Source organism: Antechinus flavipes, chromosome 2, assembly GCF_016432865.1.
Source record: "Antechinus flavipes isolate AdamAnt ecotype Samford, QLD, Australia chromosome 2, AdamAnt_v2, whole genome shotgun sequence".
NCBI lineage: Eukaryota > Metazoa > Chordata > Mammalia > Dasyuromorphia > Dasyuridae > Antechinus > Antechinus flavipes.
This window is the reverse complement of record NC_067399.1, coordinates 454,309,811-454,328,016: the sequence shown is the minus strand read 5'-3', so window position 1 is coordinate 454,328,016 and position 18,206 is coordinate 454,309,811. Positions and strand designations below refer to the sequence as shown.

General features: G+C 37.8%; 1 protein-coding gene across 10 annotated transcripts in view; it reads left to right on the top strand.

Moving 5' to 3' along the window:
• Positions 1 to 6,165: 6,165 nt before the first annotated feature.
• Positions 6,166 to 18,206, top strand: part of WHRN (whirlin) — a 123,808-nt gene continuing 111,767 nt past the window's right edge. For 3 of the 10 annotated variants that reach the window (XM_051979473.1, XM_051979472.1, XM_051979471.1), the window contains exon 1: positions 6,173 to 7,446. In XM_051979473.1, coding sequence (XP_051835433.1) covers positions 6,697 to 7,446 — 750 coding nt within the window. In that variant the 5' untranslated portion in view covers positions 6,173 to 6,696. Of the gene's footprint in view, positions 7,447 to 18,206 lie in introns of all 10 variants that reach the window. The other 7 variants (XM_051979476.1, XM_051979475.1, XM_051979474.1 and 4 more) reach the window with 4 other exon arrangements.

Here is an 18,206-nt window from a genome sequence, read left to right as displayed (position 1 = left end):
TAGAACAATAATATTCCATAGCATTCATATACTAGAATTTATTCAGCCATTCTCCAATTGATGGGTATCCACTCAGTTTCCAGTTTCTTGCCACTATGGAAAGGGCTACCACAAACATTTTTGCAATGTGGGTCCCTTTCCCTCCTTTAAGATCTTTTTGGGATATAACCCCAGGAGAAACACTGTTGGATCAAAGGGTATGCACAGTTTGGTAACTTTTTGAGCAGAGTTCCAAACTGCTCTCCAGAATGGTTGGATCCATTCACAATTTCACCAACAATGTATCAGTGTTCCAGTTTTCTCACATCTCCTCCAACATTTGTCATTATCTTTTCCTGTCATCTTAGCCAATCTGACAGGTGTGTAGTGGTATCTGAGTTATCTTAATTTGCATTTCTCTGATCAATAGTGATTTGGAGCATCTTTTTATGTGGCTACAAATTGTTTCAATTTCTTCATCTGAAAATTGTCTGTTCATATTCTTTGATCATTTATCAATTGGAGAATGGCTTGAACTTATTATAAATTTGAGTCAATTCTCTATATATTTTAGAAATGAGGCCTTTATCAGATACTTTGGATGTAAAAATGTTTTCCCAGCTTATTGCTTCCCTTCTAATCTTGTCTGCATTAGTTTTGTTTGTACAAAAATTTTTTAACTTAGTATAATAAAAATTATCTGTTTTATGATCAATAAGGATCTCTAGTTCTTCTTTGGTCACAAATTCCTTCCTCCTCCACAAATCTGAGAGGTAAACTATCCTATTTTTTTCTAACTTGTTTATAGTATCATTCTTTATGTCTAGATCATGAACCCATTTCAACCTTATCTTAGTATACAGTGTTAAGTATGGGTCTATGCCTACTTTCTGCCATACTAGTTTCCAATTTTCTCAGCAGTTTTTGTCAAATAGTGAATTCTTATCCCAAAAAGTGGGGCCTTTCTATTTGTCAAATACTAGATTGTTATAGTAATTGTCTATTTTGTCCTGTGAACCTAATCTATTCCACCAATCAACTAGTCTATTTCTTAGCCAGTACCAAATGGTTTTGATGACTGCTGCTTTATAATATAGTTTTAGATCTGGTACAGCTTGACCACCTTCATTTGCTTTTCTCTTCATTAATTCCTTTGAAATTCTTGACTTTTTATTCTTCCAGATGAATTTTGTTGTTTTTTTTTCTAGTTCAGTAAGATAATTTTTTCGGAGTTTGATTGATAAAGCACTAAATAAATAGATTAGTTTAGGGAGAATTCTCATCTTTATTATATTTGCCCAACCTATCCACAAGCACTTAATATTTTTTCAATTGCTTAGATCTGAATTTATTTGTGTGGAAAGTGTTTTGTAGTTTTGCTTATATATGTTCTGGCTTTCCCTTGGCAGATAAATACCCAAATATTTTATATTATCAACAGTTATTTTAAATGGAATTTCTCTTTGTATTTTTTGCTGTTGGATTTTGTTAATAATGTGTAAGAATGATGATGATTTATGTGGGTTTATTTTGTATCCTGTAACTTTGCTAAAGTTGTGGATTATTGCTAAAAGCTTTTTAGTTGATTCTCTGGGTTTCTCTAAGTATACTATCATATCATCTGCAAAGAGTGATAATTTGGTTTCCTCATTACTATTCTAATTCTTTTAATCTCTTTTCCTTCTCTTATTGCCAATGCTATAATTTCTGACACGATATTGAATATTAATGGTGATAGTGGGCAACCTGGTCAAGGACTTTTAAAACTTAATCTAAAGCCAAGGATTGGTTCAACTGAGGTTTTTAAGCCTTGTTCATGTCCAAATGTGTTCCCACCTGATTAACAGCTTATCATTTGCTTTAAATGGGGTGGGGTATTTGTTTAAACTTACTTTCACCATTATATCTCTCCCATAGATTTTAAGCTCCTTGAAGTAGAAAACTGCTTCTTATACATTTCTGTATTATCCATAGTACTGCTTTTACAAAACAGTAATATTCCATTCCATTCATCCAGTTTCTTAGTCGGTCCCCAGTCTAATGGGCCTCTACTTTATTTCTAGTTTTTAGCATTTCCACTATAAATATTTTGATGCATACAGAGCTTTTGCTTCCTTGTGGTATTTGCCTAGTAGTGGAATCTCTGGATCAAAGGATGTAAACATTTTAGTCACTTTCTTCAAAAGATTCAAAATTGCTTTCACAGCTCCACCAACAGTGCCAGTCTTTCTACATCTACTCCATGACTGGCCAATCCCATCTTTGGTCAGTTTATCAATTTGCTAGATGTGAGTTGAAACCTAAGCTGTTTGCTTTGCATTTCTTTTATTATCAGTGATTTGGAGCAGTCTTTCCTATGACTGTTTTATTCGTTTGTGAATTACCTAGTCTCTGAACAAGTATATCATGCTGTCTTTGTCCTCTGCCTGTTAAATTCTAAATAATAACACACATGGTACTGTGGGGAACTGAGACAATTATCTCTTTAACTCAAATCTCCAAAATAGTTTCACTTGGAATATTCAGATTAATTGGGACTAAAGTTTGGTTTTTTTCCCCCTGAATAATTGCAGTTCTCTGACAAACAAGCAAAGTGTTTTCATTAGAAGCTATTCTAATTTAAACTAAGTCAGTGTAAAGATTGAGTGATTTGTTTACCATGCAACCCAAATAATCCACTCATTAAAGAATCTGTCATCTATTCCTGAACAGAATGGATTACAAAACGGTATCATTCCTGGTGCTCTCAACCCTTCTTTCCCTTCCTTAACCTGACCTTGTTCCCAAATCAGCTTTGCCTAATTGAGGCATATGTTTACCCCAGCTTGACTCTCACTTTCCCTTACTACTTCCCTATAGCTCTGTAACATGGGTCAAATATGTCCTCTCCATTTACAGATGTAAATTTACTCTAAAGGCCACTAAATGGCTTGCCCAGGATGATGAAAGAAGGTAGGGCAAAGTGAACAGAAGAAAAATTTTATCTAGTTTCTTTTCTCAATGTTTTCATGCTGCTTCTTTCTTCCATCTCTTTTTCTATTTCCTTGAAGTCCTATCGATTACTTTTTCACCATGTAGGTAATAATTGCCTTTTCCCATCTGATATTGTCTTCCTAGTCACCCCAGAGTGGAACCAACCCAATGATTGCTCAACTAATTGAAATACCTTCTCCAGTAGTAATAGTTAAGAGTGAAGAAGCTGTCTCATTTATTCTATTTAAGATCCAATTTATGTTTGCAGGGAATAGAATCTGTTGTGTCAATGTCATAGGAGATTCCATTTCCCTGAATTTTCTCCTGCCAAGATATCAGGGATGTTTTGTTGTTTCAATCATGTCCAAATCTCCATGACCCCATCTGAAATTTTCTTGGCCATTTGCTTCTCCAGTTTATTTTACAGATGAGGAAATGGAGGTAAACAGGGTTAAATGATCATACCCAGGATCACACAGCTAGTGTCTGAGGCCTCATTTGAACTCAGGTCCTTCTGACTCCAGAGTCTCTACTATGTCACCTAGATGCCCCAGGGATATATAATCTCTACATATCCCTCCACCCTTTTTAAAAGCCCTCCTCTCTCTCAGTTCAGCTGTTTTGTTTCTTTTTTCCCCTCCTTTTATCAGTATTCAAGGATAAGGCAGTTTTTGGAAAGAGTCCTGGTTTTGAGTGGGAAGATTTGAGTGTAAGTTTTGGTTCTGCTATTTAATATGAAACCTTTCACACTTCTCAGCCTTACCTTCTACATTTTCCAATGGAAATTTTAAACTATCTGCCTCACTGAGTACTTGTCAAAAAGAGGAAGATTCTTTGTAATTTCAAAGCTATGGAATATGATATGTATGCTGTATTTGGTTTTAAATTTTAAAATTTAAGTGTAAGCATCAAAATTAAAAATTAAATTAAAATTAATTTAAATATTAAAAATTTCAACAAAGGCAAACTTATGAAATTATAGAGACAACATATTTATTAGTGCAAATTATATTGATTAGATCATAGAAGTGGAGCACAAATCCCTACTATGCTAATGATTTCCTATGTGATTTGGGGAAACCATTTTCTCTCTCTGGCCCTCAGTTTACTCCTCTGCTGAGATTTTTAAAGAATTCCTTTTTAAGTAAAAAAAAAAAATGTGTTTAAAGGTATATAATAATAGTATTGCTGTGGTATAGGAAATGATGAACTGGTATATTTAGAAAAATATGGAAAACTTAGACTTATAAAGGAAAATACTATCCTCTTCCAGAGAAACAGAGAACAAACAAGCATAGTACAGCTTTACATAGATGCATGTGAATGTATATGTGTTTATATGTTTATAGATATGTGTATATATTTGTGTGGGTGTATACACACACACACACACACACACACACACACACACACACACACACATCTAAACTTCCTTCTAGCACTGGGTCCTATGACCCTTACTATAGTACTTAGAATAGTCTCACACAGTGGCTTTCACTACTTCTGAATTAAATAAATGAGTAAACAGTTATGGGAAGTACTCCAAACTGAATTTAAATCTGGTTTTATCACCTTCTATAGAATATGTCCCAGTGGATAATGAAAATAAACCTAAATAGCTTTGTAATATAAAACAGTTTTCAAGATGTACTGTCAGAAAAGATTAGATTAAAAATAGAAAAGTATTCAATAACAACATCCAAGAAATGTTATTAGCCAAGTCCATTTTGTCCTTGTCATTTTTATTGTTTGTTTCCTTCCCTCCAATCTCCTTCTATGTCTATAACCCTGGATTAGAGTTTCTTTTCAAGTTACAAAGGGAAGAATCTTGCTTCTATTTCATCAGCATCAGGAGACAATAATAACCTTTAAAAAATGTTTCCCTTTGAGTAAAAAGTGTGATGACTACACATGTGGAGAATAATATTTTAATTCTGAAGGGGGTAGTGTACTGTCAAATCTTTTCAGACCAGTCTAACAGAAATATTGTCTCCTCTTCTTGTGTATTAGGCCCAGTGGCAACCTCCAAGTGCACAGACATTTTGGATTTTTCAGTGATTATTTCTCATACAGCCAAGTGCATCTTCAGGCATGAAACAAGATAGAGGTATACTGCCACTCCTTAAAGAACACAAAGGGCAAATTGATAGGAAGGTACTAATATAAGATGTATATAAGAAAACAAAACTATCTCTGTCTCAACCTCCTGCACTCTTCCTAGTACAAAGGACAAAAGCATACCACTAGCACAGCCTTCCCCAAAAACCTTTCTTTTTCCATCGTATGTGCCCAGCATTGTTTCTGATGCCCAAGAGGAAATTACCTTTTCATAAACATCTCCAGTAGTGGATTTCTGCAAGTGATTGTGTTGGTAGTTTTGCAGGAACAAAGTGATAGCATACATAGCTCCAAGGATGCATTTATCAAACCGATCACAGTTGTTATAATTAGAAAACCAACTAAGTGAAAGCTGAGCATGAAATACATCCACAGAGGAGATGAATGGCATACATTACACCCTATGTTTGATAGTCTTTGAAGATGGCCAGTTAAATATATTTTGGGGAAAAGAAAAGGATGTGTGTTGTTGTTTTTAATTTAAATGTGTCTGTCTAATTGTATTAAAGCTTCAACAGCAGTTGAAAAAAAAAAGAAAAGGGCGGTCGCTATTAACTGCTGGTGACCAGCTGCTATAATGCAGATGCCTAAAGCCGGCTTAAACGGTTATTAAGAACAACAGCCGTGTCCACTCGACACTGATTTAAGCTGGGCCTACTGTGGTCCAACTAGAGGAGAACTGAGGCAATTATCCAGACAATTCAGGGAGAAAAAAGAAGCTGTGCCTCGATTTCTTTGAAAAACATTAGCTCCATTCTCCCCCTCCCCCGTTTTATTTTCTGGATTATGCTCAGACAAACTGTGTATTTTAACCCCAACCCTGAAGCTTATCCTTGCATTCTCCCAAGTGGGGTGGAGAGTGAGGGATGGAGGAGCGATCAGAACACAAGAACTTGGACGGGAGCAACGCCGCGTACCGACATCGAGAGCATCCCGGCACCCGGGTCTAGCTCCACTTTCCCCACGCCCCTTCCCTCTCTTCAACCAGGGTTGGACTGTATCACCCTGTCTCCTGGCAACTGGAGGGCGCTAGAAGGGACGTCATTTCCTGAAGATCCCGCGGGAGGGGGAGGTTATGGGGGGGGCAGGAGGCGGAGTGAGAGCTAAGACGTAGGAACAAGCTGGAAGCAGAGGCTGGCGCTGGAGCTCGGGGGGCGGGGAGCTCAACAGTTAGCAAAAGTGCTCCGCTGCCGACCTGGGGAGCTGGCGAGCTCCGGAGCGGCCTCCGAACAGCTTCTCCTGCTCTTGGGACAGCTCTAGGGCACTTCGGGCGCTGGTCCCCCGTTGCACTTTGGAGGCGGGGATCCCTCCCTCCACTTTTCTCCAATTTTGCATTGCGAGGGACCTTTCGCTGGGTACGGTTCTGGGCTCCGGACATGCCCCAAGATCTTTTTTTGACAGTTCGGGGCTCGCCCAACCTGCCTTGCCCGGGGTTTCGGGAGTAAAGTCCTCGATTGAGGTGGTGGGGGTCCCCCAGGCCAGGGAGAAGAAGTGGCCTGGCTGGGGGAGCCCGAGGATACTCTGACTTGGCAGGGGGCGGAGGAGGTCCGGAGCTGCAAAATCCCCATTTTCATTCCCATCAAGCCGCCAGGGCTCCCTGCTTCATTGCAAACCTGAGGTCGGGAGATGAGCACCCAGCTGGACCGCCTGTCGGTGACCTCGTCCTCCACCGGCTCTCTGGGCTCGGCTGCCGGGGCGGCGGCCGGCTCGGCTGGCAGCGGGCTTCGGCTGCTGTCGGGCAACGTGCGCAAGCTGCACCATGCACTCAACTTGCTGCTGAGCGATGCGGAGCGGGAGCAGTTTACCCATTGCCTGAATGCTTACCACTCGCGGAGGAATGTCTACGACCTGGTGCGGACCCTGCGCCTGCTGCTTGACAGCCCCGACAAGCGGCAGCTGCTCCCCATGCTGCGCCTGGTCATCCCGCGCTCCGACCAGCTGCTCTTCGACCAGTACACGTCTGAGGGGCCCTACCTCAAGTCTCACCTCGTATCGGCCCCCGGGGGCACCAACGGGGCCGGCCCGGGGCTGCTGGACGGTGCGGCCGCTGCCTCTCCTCCTCCTGCCGCCTACTGGCTCCCGCAGCCCCAGTCACTGTCCAGCCGACCGTCCCAAGTGGACTTCGGCCCTGGCCCCGAGGGGGCGCCTCTGGAGGAGCTGCGTGGGGAGGTCCGACTCGTGAGTCTCAGGAGAAGTAAGACCAACGAGGGTCTCGGCTTCAGTATCCGAGGTGGCTCTGAGCACGGCGTGGGAATTTACGTGTCCCTTGTGGAACCAGGTTCCCTGGCGGAGAAGGAAGGGCTAAGGGTGGGTGACCAGATCCTAAGAGTAAACGACAAGTCTTTGGGCCGAGTGACCCATGCTGAGGCAGTCAAGGTAGGTGGAAGAGGGACGGGCAGGCAGCCTTGGACTCAGGAATAAAATGCTGATTTAAAATTCCTTGCAAATTTGGGGATAGAGAGATAAAACAGGAATTAGCCCTTCCCTGCATAAAGTGTAGATCCTGCAATGTGGAGTGTCTGGGGAGAGGGGTTCCATCCTAGTGACATCCACCACAGCAATAATAGCAGTTTGTTTTTGCATTGTTAAGGGGTGAGAGCAGTTTCCTGAAGCTGTCTGCCTGCCTACATCATTTACAACTCACCCCTCAGATACTGCTACTGCTTCCAAGATCCTCCGTGGAACTGTCTTGGGCAGAGCAGCCCCAGGCTTGGATTCTTGGGAAACTGACAAGGAGAATAGACACCTGCTCTTTCTACTTCCTGTGCTATGCTCAGTGTTCCGTGACCCCTGCGTTCCAAGACAGGTTTCTAGTCTGCAGTGAATTCTATGCAGAATCCCCACAGTAGAATCACAGACTTGGATCATAGAACTTAAGATCTTGGAACTAGAAAAGATCTAGTCCAACTTTAGTAATTTTACAGAAGAAAAAGAGACTTTAAAAAAGGGAAGTAATTATTAGGAGATGCCAGATTAAGCATCAGAGCTGGACTAGAACCTCCTCTAGAATTGTAGAGTTCTTTCCACTATACCACCCTATAGTTAGCAATTATTTCCTGTTCCTCTCTCTTCTCTTTTCCCCTTATCTCCTTTCCAAAACACCTTTGGGAAACGTTTCTGCATTAAGTTTCATAGGAGTTCATAGAATTTAGAGCTGTAAGGAATCCTAGTCCATCTAATCCAACTCTTTACAGGAGAGGAAGCTGAGGCCCAGAAGTTAAATGATTTCAATCAGATGTAGTAAGTTGGAAGAGTCAGCATTTGAACCCAGGTGGGAAACATCTTTTTAATTCCTGGAAAGAACTGGGCATGTTGACCATGCACTCTAGTAATAAGAACCCCAAATAGGTTGATCAAGCAAAGCTTTTTCCTCCCCTCTTCCTTTCTCCTCTCTTCCCTTTCCCCCTATCAACAGTTCATCTTTACCTTTTAGTACTTCATATATTTATAAAGAGAAAGCCCATTAACCTTACCCCTTTAAAGGTGTGTAGTTCACAGATGATAAATATGTTCTGTGATGAGGGATGATCTAAATGGTGATTTATACATTCAGATGAAATTTTACTAGTAGCTTAAAGACTATCTGGCTATTTAATCATTATAAAGATGTGAAGCAAGAAATTTCCAGGCTTTTAGAGGATTGAAAAAAAGAACCAATAGAAACATTAGATCTAGAGTCTGAATTGTGTACTGTCAAATATAGTTTTGTGTTCCCCTTTTTGAATAATACAGTGAAGAAGAGTACCACCTGATTAGATGAAAATCTCTGGATCCTTGTTCAGCTAAGAGTTGCTAAAAGACAGGAACCCAGAGCTTGATTCAAACATAAACAGAAATGAAAATTTGACAGAGTGCCAGCTCTTCAACAAAATTTATTTACCACTGGCCCTTGGAAAGCAAAATTTAAAATCACTAAGGCAGGCTTCTGAAGTTTCAAAGCCTTTTTTTTTTTTTTTTTTTTTTTTTTTGGCAATGAACAGGTTCTTTATTTGAATAGAAGTTTTGTAGTCAGCATTAGGGATGAGCCAGGTTGTGAATTCCACTGTGTAAAAGGGCTACCTGCTGTGTCCTGCATTTCACTGTTCTTATAACTTGAATCCCAAAGCTAGACTGTAATGTTCAGACACAATGAATTTTCCCTTCTTCCCTTTTAGTCTATACAAAATCCCATTACTTCAGCAGCATAGTGTTTCTGAAGTCCTTAAAATGAAAAAAAAAAAAAAAAAAAAAAGCAAACCAAGAACAACCTCAAAACAAACAAACAAACAAACAAAACAAAAACAAAATAAATTGCCCTCTGGATCAGTTGACATTTTGAAAACCCTGAGGAAATACAGTATAGAATAAATCCAATATAAATTAAAAATCTGATTTCAGTGAGAGTGAAGACTCAATGGAATGTTAGAGCTAGAAGGGGCTTCGGAGGTAATCCAGTCCCATTCCCACATTTTACCTTGAAGCCCAGAAGGAAGGAAAGTGTCTTGGCCAAAGTCACATAAGTAAAAAGTAGAATATAAATTCAAGTCTTCATATTCTAAATACATTATTTCTTTCACTTAAAACATACTGGCTTTTTGTTTTAATGCCATTAGCATCTTCAATTCTAAGAAATGTACACTGTCTAGGCACAGTCAACTCTAATTTGTCAAAACTGAGAAGTTTAAGTACATCCTTTAAATTGAGAACTATTCATTCTTTTTCATGAAATTAGGACTTTCTCTATGTTAAGTGAAAGCAGATTGAGATTTAAAGGACTATTTCTCTCTCTAACAGGAAAATATAATGAATTCAAGAACAAGATGTCTCCTAGCTCTACCTTCAAAGGAAGCCTGAGCTAAAAGTGTCCAAAATCAACTACTTTCTCATTAATAAAAATAATCTATGTCTTAGGCTTTCATTTGCTAAAATTTTCTCACTTTAATCTTATAAAATTGTTTGGAAAAACCTGCTAAGACATTTTGAATTCTGTTTCTCTTTCATCACAACTATTAGGGCTTATTCTCAAAATGTATTTTTTTCATATTAAAATTTGTTGCATGTACTCATTTGGAGGTGAGAAGTGTGCTTCGGAGCTCTTAGAAGGAAGGAAGAAAAGAAGAATCAATATCCATAAAAGAAATCAAATTTCAGAAGTCAGGTCACACCCTAGATGTGATGAGCCAAATTCTCACTCCCCTCACAAATCCTTCTCCTCCCCAAACCCACCAACATTTGTACAAAGTAGGGATTTCATATTATAAGGTGTTTTCATCTCTAACTGATGAAACAAGCATCGATCACCACCCAGAGGCAGGATGTTGGTGATGAATGTACAGTTAGTTCTATTAAGAGGTTCACAGCCTCTCTCCTTGGAAAGCCTGTTTACCCTGAGTTAGCAATCCCAGATCTAGATATCAGAGCAAGCCTCTTATTTACAACTTCCCCTTAAACATTTTGGCTTGATTTTCATGAAACTCTCTTGAATGAATGATAACAACCACCACAAATCCAGCTTTCTTTTCTCGCATTGCTCTTCCTTTCAGTCTATCTGACACATAGAGGCTAATCTGCTGGTTTTTTTTTTTTTTTTTTTTTTTTTTTTTTTGCCTTTCTTTACTCTGTCTTTAAGATAAAACTGTAGACTGCTCAAAAAAAGTTGGCTGAAGACATGATATTCTGAGAAGGGAATCTTGGCACTCAGACAACCTCACACTAAATCAGGAAATGGTGACATAAATTAATGGGCTTCATACTGTACTAGCTGGAAATTTATTCTTTTTCCCTGACCCCAAACATCGGCAATGGTGATATTTTTGAGCAAATGAGGTTTAAAACAAAAGAAGGATTCTGGCACAGAGGATTGAATTGTGAAAGCTTACAAGCAAATGTACATGTTCATTGGTCTATGAGTCTTGTGGTTTTGTGGGCATCAACGACCAGGGCCTCCAGGTGTTCTGTTGTACATGTTTCATCCAAATTAAAATTAAATGACTTCATTACTGCTGCAGCTTCACCACCAGGAAATCCCACAGGCCCATTGTATTGTGAATGGCTTTATAAGTGAAAGTTACTTTCCCTTTTATTTTAATTAGAGTTACTACAGCCCCCTCCCTTCACCTCCTATAATATCCTAGGGAGCAATCAGTGTATATTAATGTGTCATTGTATTTGGTCTGGCCCTTTCTGAATTACAAATCTGTCAGTTGCCAATTTGTAGTACCCAGTTATCTGAGACTATTACAAATGATTACCAAATCTTCCTCCTCAGCCTGTGAAATGCACTTCCCCACTGGTCTCTTTCCCTTATTCAATTTGGAAACAGTACAGAACATTTTTATTTGCAACCAAGAACTTCCCAGGGACTAAGCCCAGGCACTGGGTGATTCTTAAGTATTAAGGACAATATTGAAAGGTTGCTACTAATACATTTTTATTGAATTTATTTCCTGTTGTACCATAACTGAGACAATGGCGATATTAGAAATGATTCTAGGGTCAAATTCTTTAATGAAATGATCCAAATCACACACACATATCTACATGCATGTATATATACATACAAGCATTTTTATGTATGTGTGCATATGTATACCCACACATACACAGTTCTGGATGCCAATGGGATTTTTAAAAACCCTGTATTTTTAATTAGCTATTATGTGGTGATTAAATATTTTAACCTAATTACCTTTCCATTCTGTTGGGTCCTAATCAGAGAAGTGCTTAGAGTGGAAAAAACATTTGGGGAGGGGAGAAAAAGGACTGATATTTTCGCAACAAAAAGTTTTATCATTTTGGAATTTATATTTCTGCTTTTTTCAGGGATTGCTAAGAATCAAAGCAGGAAACTCATTTATTTAAACTTTAAAAACTTTAAAATCATTCTAGTCATAGATGCTTTTAAATCATTGACATTTTTCTACTCCAGCCATGGTTCAGTTTACTGTTTGGTTGTTAGCTATCAAAAATGCTATAGAATAGAAAGTTCAGTGAATTACATCTTTTAACCTCCAATCTACCTACCTACCTATCTATCTAACCATCTATTTATTGATAATACTACAAAATTCAATATCAACTACAGAGCTAAACAAATTATATGTGAAGCCAACTCTTATTGGCCAGGATGTATTACATATTCAAGCATATACAATGTGAGGTTACACCCATGAATACATCTAGAGAGCATGTGCACATTGCCAAAGGATTAATGATCATCTTCTTATAAGGACTGTTTATTGAAACAAGCTTAAGGGCTCTTGCTATATAGCTCTGTTTCCAGAAAGATTCATTTACAACCCAGGAGGGAGCAATCCATCTTTTCTCCTTTGAGGCTCAGGGCAAGTCTTTACAAGGACAGTAGGAATGTGATTAGCAGGGACTGCGTTTGTTTGTACCTCAAGTTAGCTGTAGGCTAAAACAAAAATCTTTTCTAACTGGATCTTGTTTTCCAGTCACAAACCTCATATTACCCTGAATTTAAACACAAATAGCCTCCATTGCCCTAGAGGTTCCTTGTTGGCTTTTCTGTACCAAAGACATTTTAATTTTGGCAATTTGGCAAACTCAAAGGGCATCAGGGTGGAATAAAGATCACTTTATAATCTATTCCTAACAGTTCTTATTGGCTAAGATGGGAAGCATCAAAAGACAGGAAGTTTTTTTCTTTTGACTTTGCTTTATTAAAATGATAAAGAAAGGAAGAAACAGATTGTTTCAGGAATCGTGAAATGTAGAGTCTAAAGGTGATTTGTGCCCAGTTTTCCACAGAAAACCACCATTTCATTACTTGCTTTCTAACCAATGTGGCTAGAAAGCTGTCTTGTTATCATGGATGGTTTAAAAATCTTTAAAGACTTGTTTTATTTCTTAATTTCATAATAAAATAAAAGTTTTACAATACATTCTGAACTTCATAAACACTAAGAAAAACCCATTTCCATATACAAAGTAGAACATGAAAACATGAATCTTTACTACATATAGCTAGCTTTTTTTAAAGAGTACATAATAAATTCAACATAGTATTTTAAAAGCTATCTTGCTTCTTTCTGAACATTCTTTTGTTCTCTTATGTGCATTAAAAAAGCTTCTGTGACACTTTTTTGGGGGGCAATATTATCACTAAGTCTTCAAATCCTCCCCCTACAAATTTTTCATGTCAAAAAAGTGTGTATCTTATCATGTGACATTTTATGGCATGAAACATTGAAAAGAATCCTGGATTTGGAGGGAGAAGCCCTTGAGTTCAAACCTTGGTTCTGACAGTTAGTCCTTGAATGACCTTGAATAAGTTATTTGGGTATCACTTCTGATCAGGTCTATAAAATGAGAGAATTGGGTGCTTGAAGACTCTTCTTGTTCTAAATGGGTAATCCTACCATACTCTAGCTTCTGCCACTTCCACTTACAAGCCATATGACCTTGAACCATGCTCTAATCTTCAGTTTTCTCATCTGTGAAGTGGAAATAATAATACTTACATTACTTCTCTGATAGGGATATTTGACAACTCAAGTAAGAATGTACATAAAGTGGATTTAAAATATAAAGTGTTATAGGGAAGGGAACTGTTCTTATGATGGTGGGAGCCCTTTTTATTTAATACAAAATTCTTCCCTTTTGCCTCCTGAAACACCATTCCTGACAATGTTTTTGCAAAGAAGTTCTTTTTAAGTAAAGACAACTGAATGTAAGAAACACTTATAGTTGAGATCACTCAATTCATTTCCTTTGTCCCTTAGGTCTTAAAACCCAAAATCGTGCTTCCAGAAGTAAGTAGGCCTATTTCATTTAGTAACTCTTCTGTCTCCAAGATTCCAAAATAGAATCATTTCTGTAAAATAGAAACAATAAAAGATCTAATTTTAGGTGAAGTACATTTTCTGTACAAGAATGGAAGATGTTTCAAAGTCTACTCTTAAGCAAAGCAAATAATTCCCAATTTTAAACTTTTCCTTCTATATTGAAAAATATATTTAAGCTGATTGATTTTCAGCCCCATCCTCCTTGCTTCCCCTGTTCTTAATGCTAAATTGATCAAGGTTTTGCTTCAACTGGCAGTCTATTCCGGAACTATTTTTCCCCCAATACCCTGAGTGTGTGTATTAACAGCAACTCCTCAGCTCTGGATACCAAACAAATACATCAGCTTGCAGTAAACAAAACCCTAGAGGTTGTGTCTGTGCAATGCTAGAAGAAAACCTGGATGAAAATAGAATGTCCTGGGCAGTCATCCAGATGTTTTATTTAAATGACGCCAAACAGCTGGTAATTCCCAAAGATCCAGATAGTTGACACTGTGTAGAAAAAGCCCATAACACAATTGGATTATTCACTTTTATCACTGTGTGTTTTGGCATTATAGACACAGCCAGAGAGGTCCAAACACTATTCTTCATGGCTATACTAGGAAAAGATCACAGGTTTAAGGTTAATCAGTTCACTAGATGTTCCACAAGCCAAGTAACCTGAAGCTTATGACAGCACTGTCTTATTCTTCGAGACCAAAACTGTAGTTAATGTAAAAATCAGAGGTCCTGTTGACTTAAAAATCACCAGTATTTAAATATCATCTTTAAATTTAAAAACTCTTTACACATATTATCTCTTTTGGTTTTCACAACAGCTTTGGGAGATAGATGCTATTGTAAATCATCCCCATTTTTACAAATGAGGAAACTGAGGCTGAGAGGTTAATTGTTAGTACTGATGATAATAATAATGATATTACTACTAATAACATTTATATAGGACTAAGCACTGCTAAGTGCTTTGTAATTATTATATCATTTGATCCTCAATACAACCCTGAGAAGGACATGCTATTATTATCCCCTTTTTACAAATGGGGAAACTGAGACAACAAAGATAAAGAACCTGCCCAATATCACACACATCTAATTCTGTTAGAACATAGTTCTTTCTAACTCAAGCCTAGCATTCTATCCACATTGCCATTTCAATGATGTAGTGATTAACTCTAAAATTCCCAGAATACATTGCAACACAGATACAATATTCTTTTCAATTCAACAAAGATGTTTTTTTCAATATACACAAACACACATGCATATATATTTGTAAATATGTACACATACACATATACACATATATTCAGTTGTTTCAGTCATGTCCAACTCTTCATGATCCTATATGAAGTTTTCTTGGCAAAGATACTAGAGGAGTTTGCCATTTCTTTCTCTAGATCATTTTACAGATGAGAAAACTGAGGCAAAGAGGGTTAAGTGACTTGCCCAGGGTCACCCAGATGCTAAGTCTCTGGGGCCATATTTGAATTCAGGTCTTCCTGATTCCTTACCTATATATTGGCATATATATATAAACATAAATATATGTACTTATAATATATAAATATGTATCTAATATACCATATACACACATACCCACACATACACTGATGTTTGATGTCATTTAGAGAAAACATATGGATGACTGCCCAAGCTTTTCTATTTTCATCTAGGTACTCTAGAATTGCACAAACACAAGCCCTCGGGTTTTGTTTACTGCAGGCTGATGTATTTGCTTAGTATTCAGGGTTTAGATGTTGCTCCTACTACAAACATACATTCACATATGTGTGTTTAGCACTTACAGTAAAGAGAACCCTATACTGTACAGGAAAGATACATTTTTGAAAAATCATGATTCTTCACAGATCTTCCAGTCTGGTACAGGGATAAATCACACACTCAGATGATTATAATACCCAAGAATAGCAGTGCACTTGAGAAGTATAAAACAAAGGATTATGTTAGGTCCAAGGGAGGAGGCTGTTATTGCTAGGGATGAGAGAAAAGGAGTCAGCATAGTGTTCAGGGAAATGATAACATTTGAGTTTTAAAGGATGGGTAGAAAATTAACATAGGTGGAGAAATGGACTTTTTAGGCTCAAGGAACAGTGTGAACAAAGAGAGGCTACGAAGTGCAAAGTGTATTCTGGGAACAGATTTGTCTTGTTTGGCTGGAACATAGAATGTATAGAGGGAAGTAATGTGAACTATGTATAGCACTGCCTTCAATTATGGAGTACTTTACATTATGAAGTAAAGATACTAGAACCTTATTTCATTGTCATTAATGAAGGTTTTTGTGAAAAGAACTGATATGATCAGACTAAGAACATTCATTCTGACAAACATTTTGAAGAAAAGAGCTGAGGTCAAAATATCCATTAGGAATCTTTATGATAATCTTGAAGAATGATGGGAAAAGAGAGAAGAACACAGAACTCAGATATGTTGAGGAGATGGTATTGACAAGACTTGGTAACTGATTGACTATGAGAGATGGGTTTGATGATCCAAAGATATCACTAAGATTCCAAACACTGTAAACCAGATGAACAGAAATGTCTGTCAGGAGGAGCAGCATCTTCAGGACAGTATTAGTCTTAGGCTATGTTTTCAGCAACTAACCAAGGGAAGAGCTGGGTCAGGATAAATCAAAACAGAGGTTTAGAGATAAAAATAAAGACCTTTAGGCCAGATTGAAGTGATGAAGATACTCATTTGGATGACTTTTCAATTCTCTACAGTGCCCAGGTAAATACAGATATGAATGGGTCCATCATGCAAGTCAGTCTATCTTCTGCTGTTTTCTTCTCATTGCAATCATAAAATCTTGAAGCTAAGTTGAACCTAAGATTTTTTTTTAGTTTTCCATATTTTGATTTGTTGATGTGAGGCTGAAATATGGACAAAGAAGTGACAGTGATTCTTTAGTTCCCTAGGAAGGAAGATGGCCCCACACTTATCCTTTTATTTTTACATCACCAGATTGTCCACAAGGAACTGTGTGTAACAAAATAAAGCCTTTAAATGGCTTTAAATGATAATTTGGGACTATCAGTAACTGTGCTACTTAAAAAAAAAAAACCAAACTCCCTCAACTTTAACTTTATTTCCTAAAATTATCTAGAACTCCCCACAAAGAGCTTCAATATAACAAGCTGGAAATCATTATAATCCTCAAAAAGAAGCAGGTCTATTTTTTTCTTTCCTTCTTAGGTACTTGTAGGTTTCCTCAAATATAGTTGGGTTCATAATACCAAGAACTGACAATGGTCAATCCTTTGTACATGTTGAGTCAGCATTACCTGAATTCTCTTATTCATTTTGCTGACTCCCACTCTCATTTCCCACAGTGATTTTGAAATCTATTTTACTTACCTCAGACCTCCATCTACCTTTGCCCTCATTCCTTTTCTAAGAGGTGATCATGACTTCTGCTTAATCAAGATAAAAGCTATCCAATGTGAGCTTTTCTCAACTCTGCTCCCCCATCACTCAAAACTCTGTATTTTTCATTTTTCTTCCTTCTCTCTTTATTTCTAAGGAGTAAATGCTTCTCTTCCTTACCAGTATTAGTTATTCCCTATGGCCCCTCATAATGTCCAAATCCAAACCAAAAAGTTTTTTTTTTTCCCAATTGACTCTTAAGCATATAGAACTATGCTAGGCACTGAGAGAGTTACAAAACCTGATAAGGCACAGCCCTTGACCTCAGCAAGCTTGCAATCTCATAGAGGAATAGGATGCTACTATAGATAAACAATGATACCAGCTAAGGGCATAAAGAATTATAAAACCAAAGTTTATTAGACATCTAAAGGGCAAGATCATTATCAATAAGCAATCAGAGAAGAATTCCTGGAGAATTATTTGAGTTGGGCTCTGAAAGATGGGAAAGAAGTCTAGTGAGGTGAAAAAGGGGAGAAAGAACATTTCTGATGCAGGGAACAGAGATCTTGTTCTATCAATTAACTAGTCTTACCACTGTTTCTCCAGTTTTTCCCTTTTCAGTGGTTCCTTCCTGTCTGCATACATATATGCTTCGATCTCCTTTATTTAAGGATAGAGACTATACTTGCAGTTTCATTGGTATAGGGAATTCTCGAGTAAGGAAGCATCTCCTACTAATCTAAGTCAGCATGTCTGGCAACAAGAAGTCTTGCATCCAGTATATGTCAGAAGTCGGACTTGAATACAGATCTTGACTCTGAGGCTGGCATTTTATTTATTAGTCTACTCGATCTCATTTACATATCCTTTTAAAAAAGTACCTAAAACTCTACTACTTCCTTGAATTACTCTATTTTTTTTTCTTGTCTTCATAGTCAGATAATTTGAATAGTG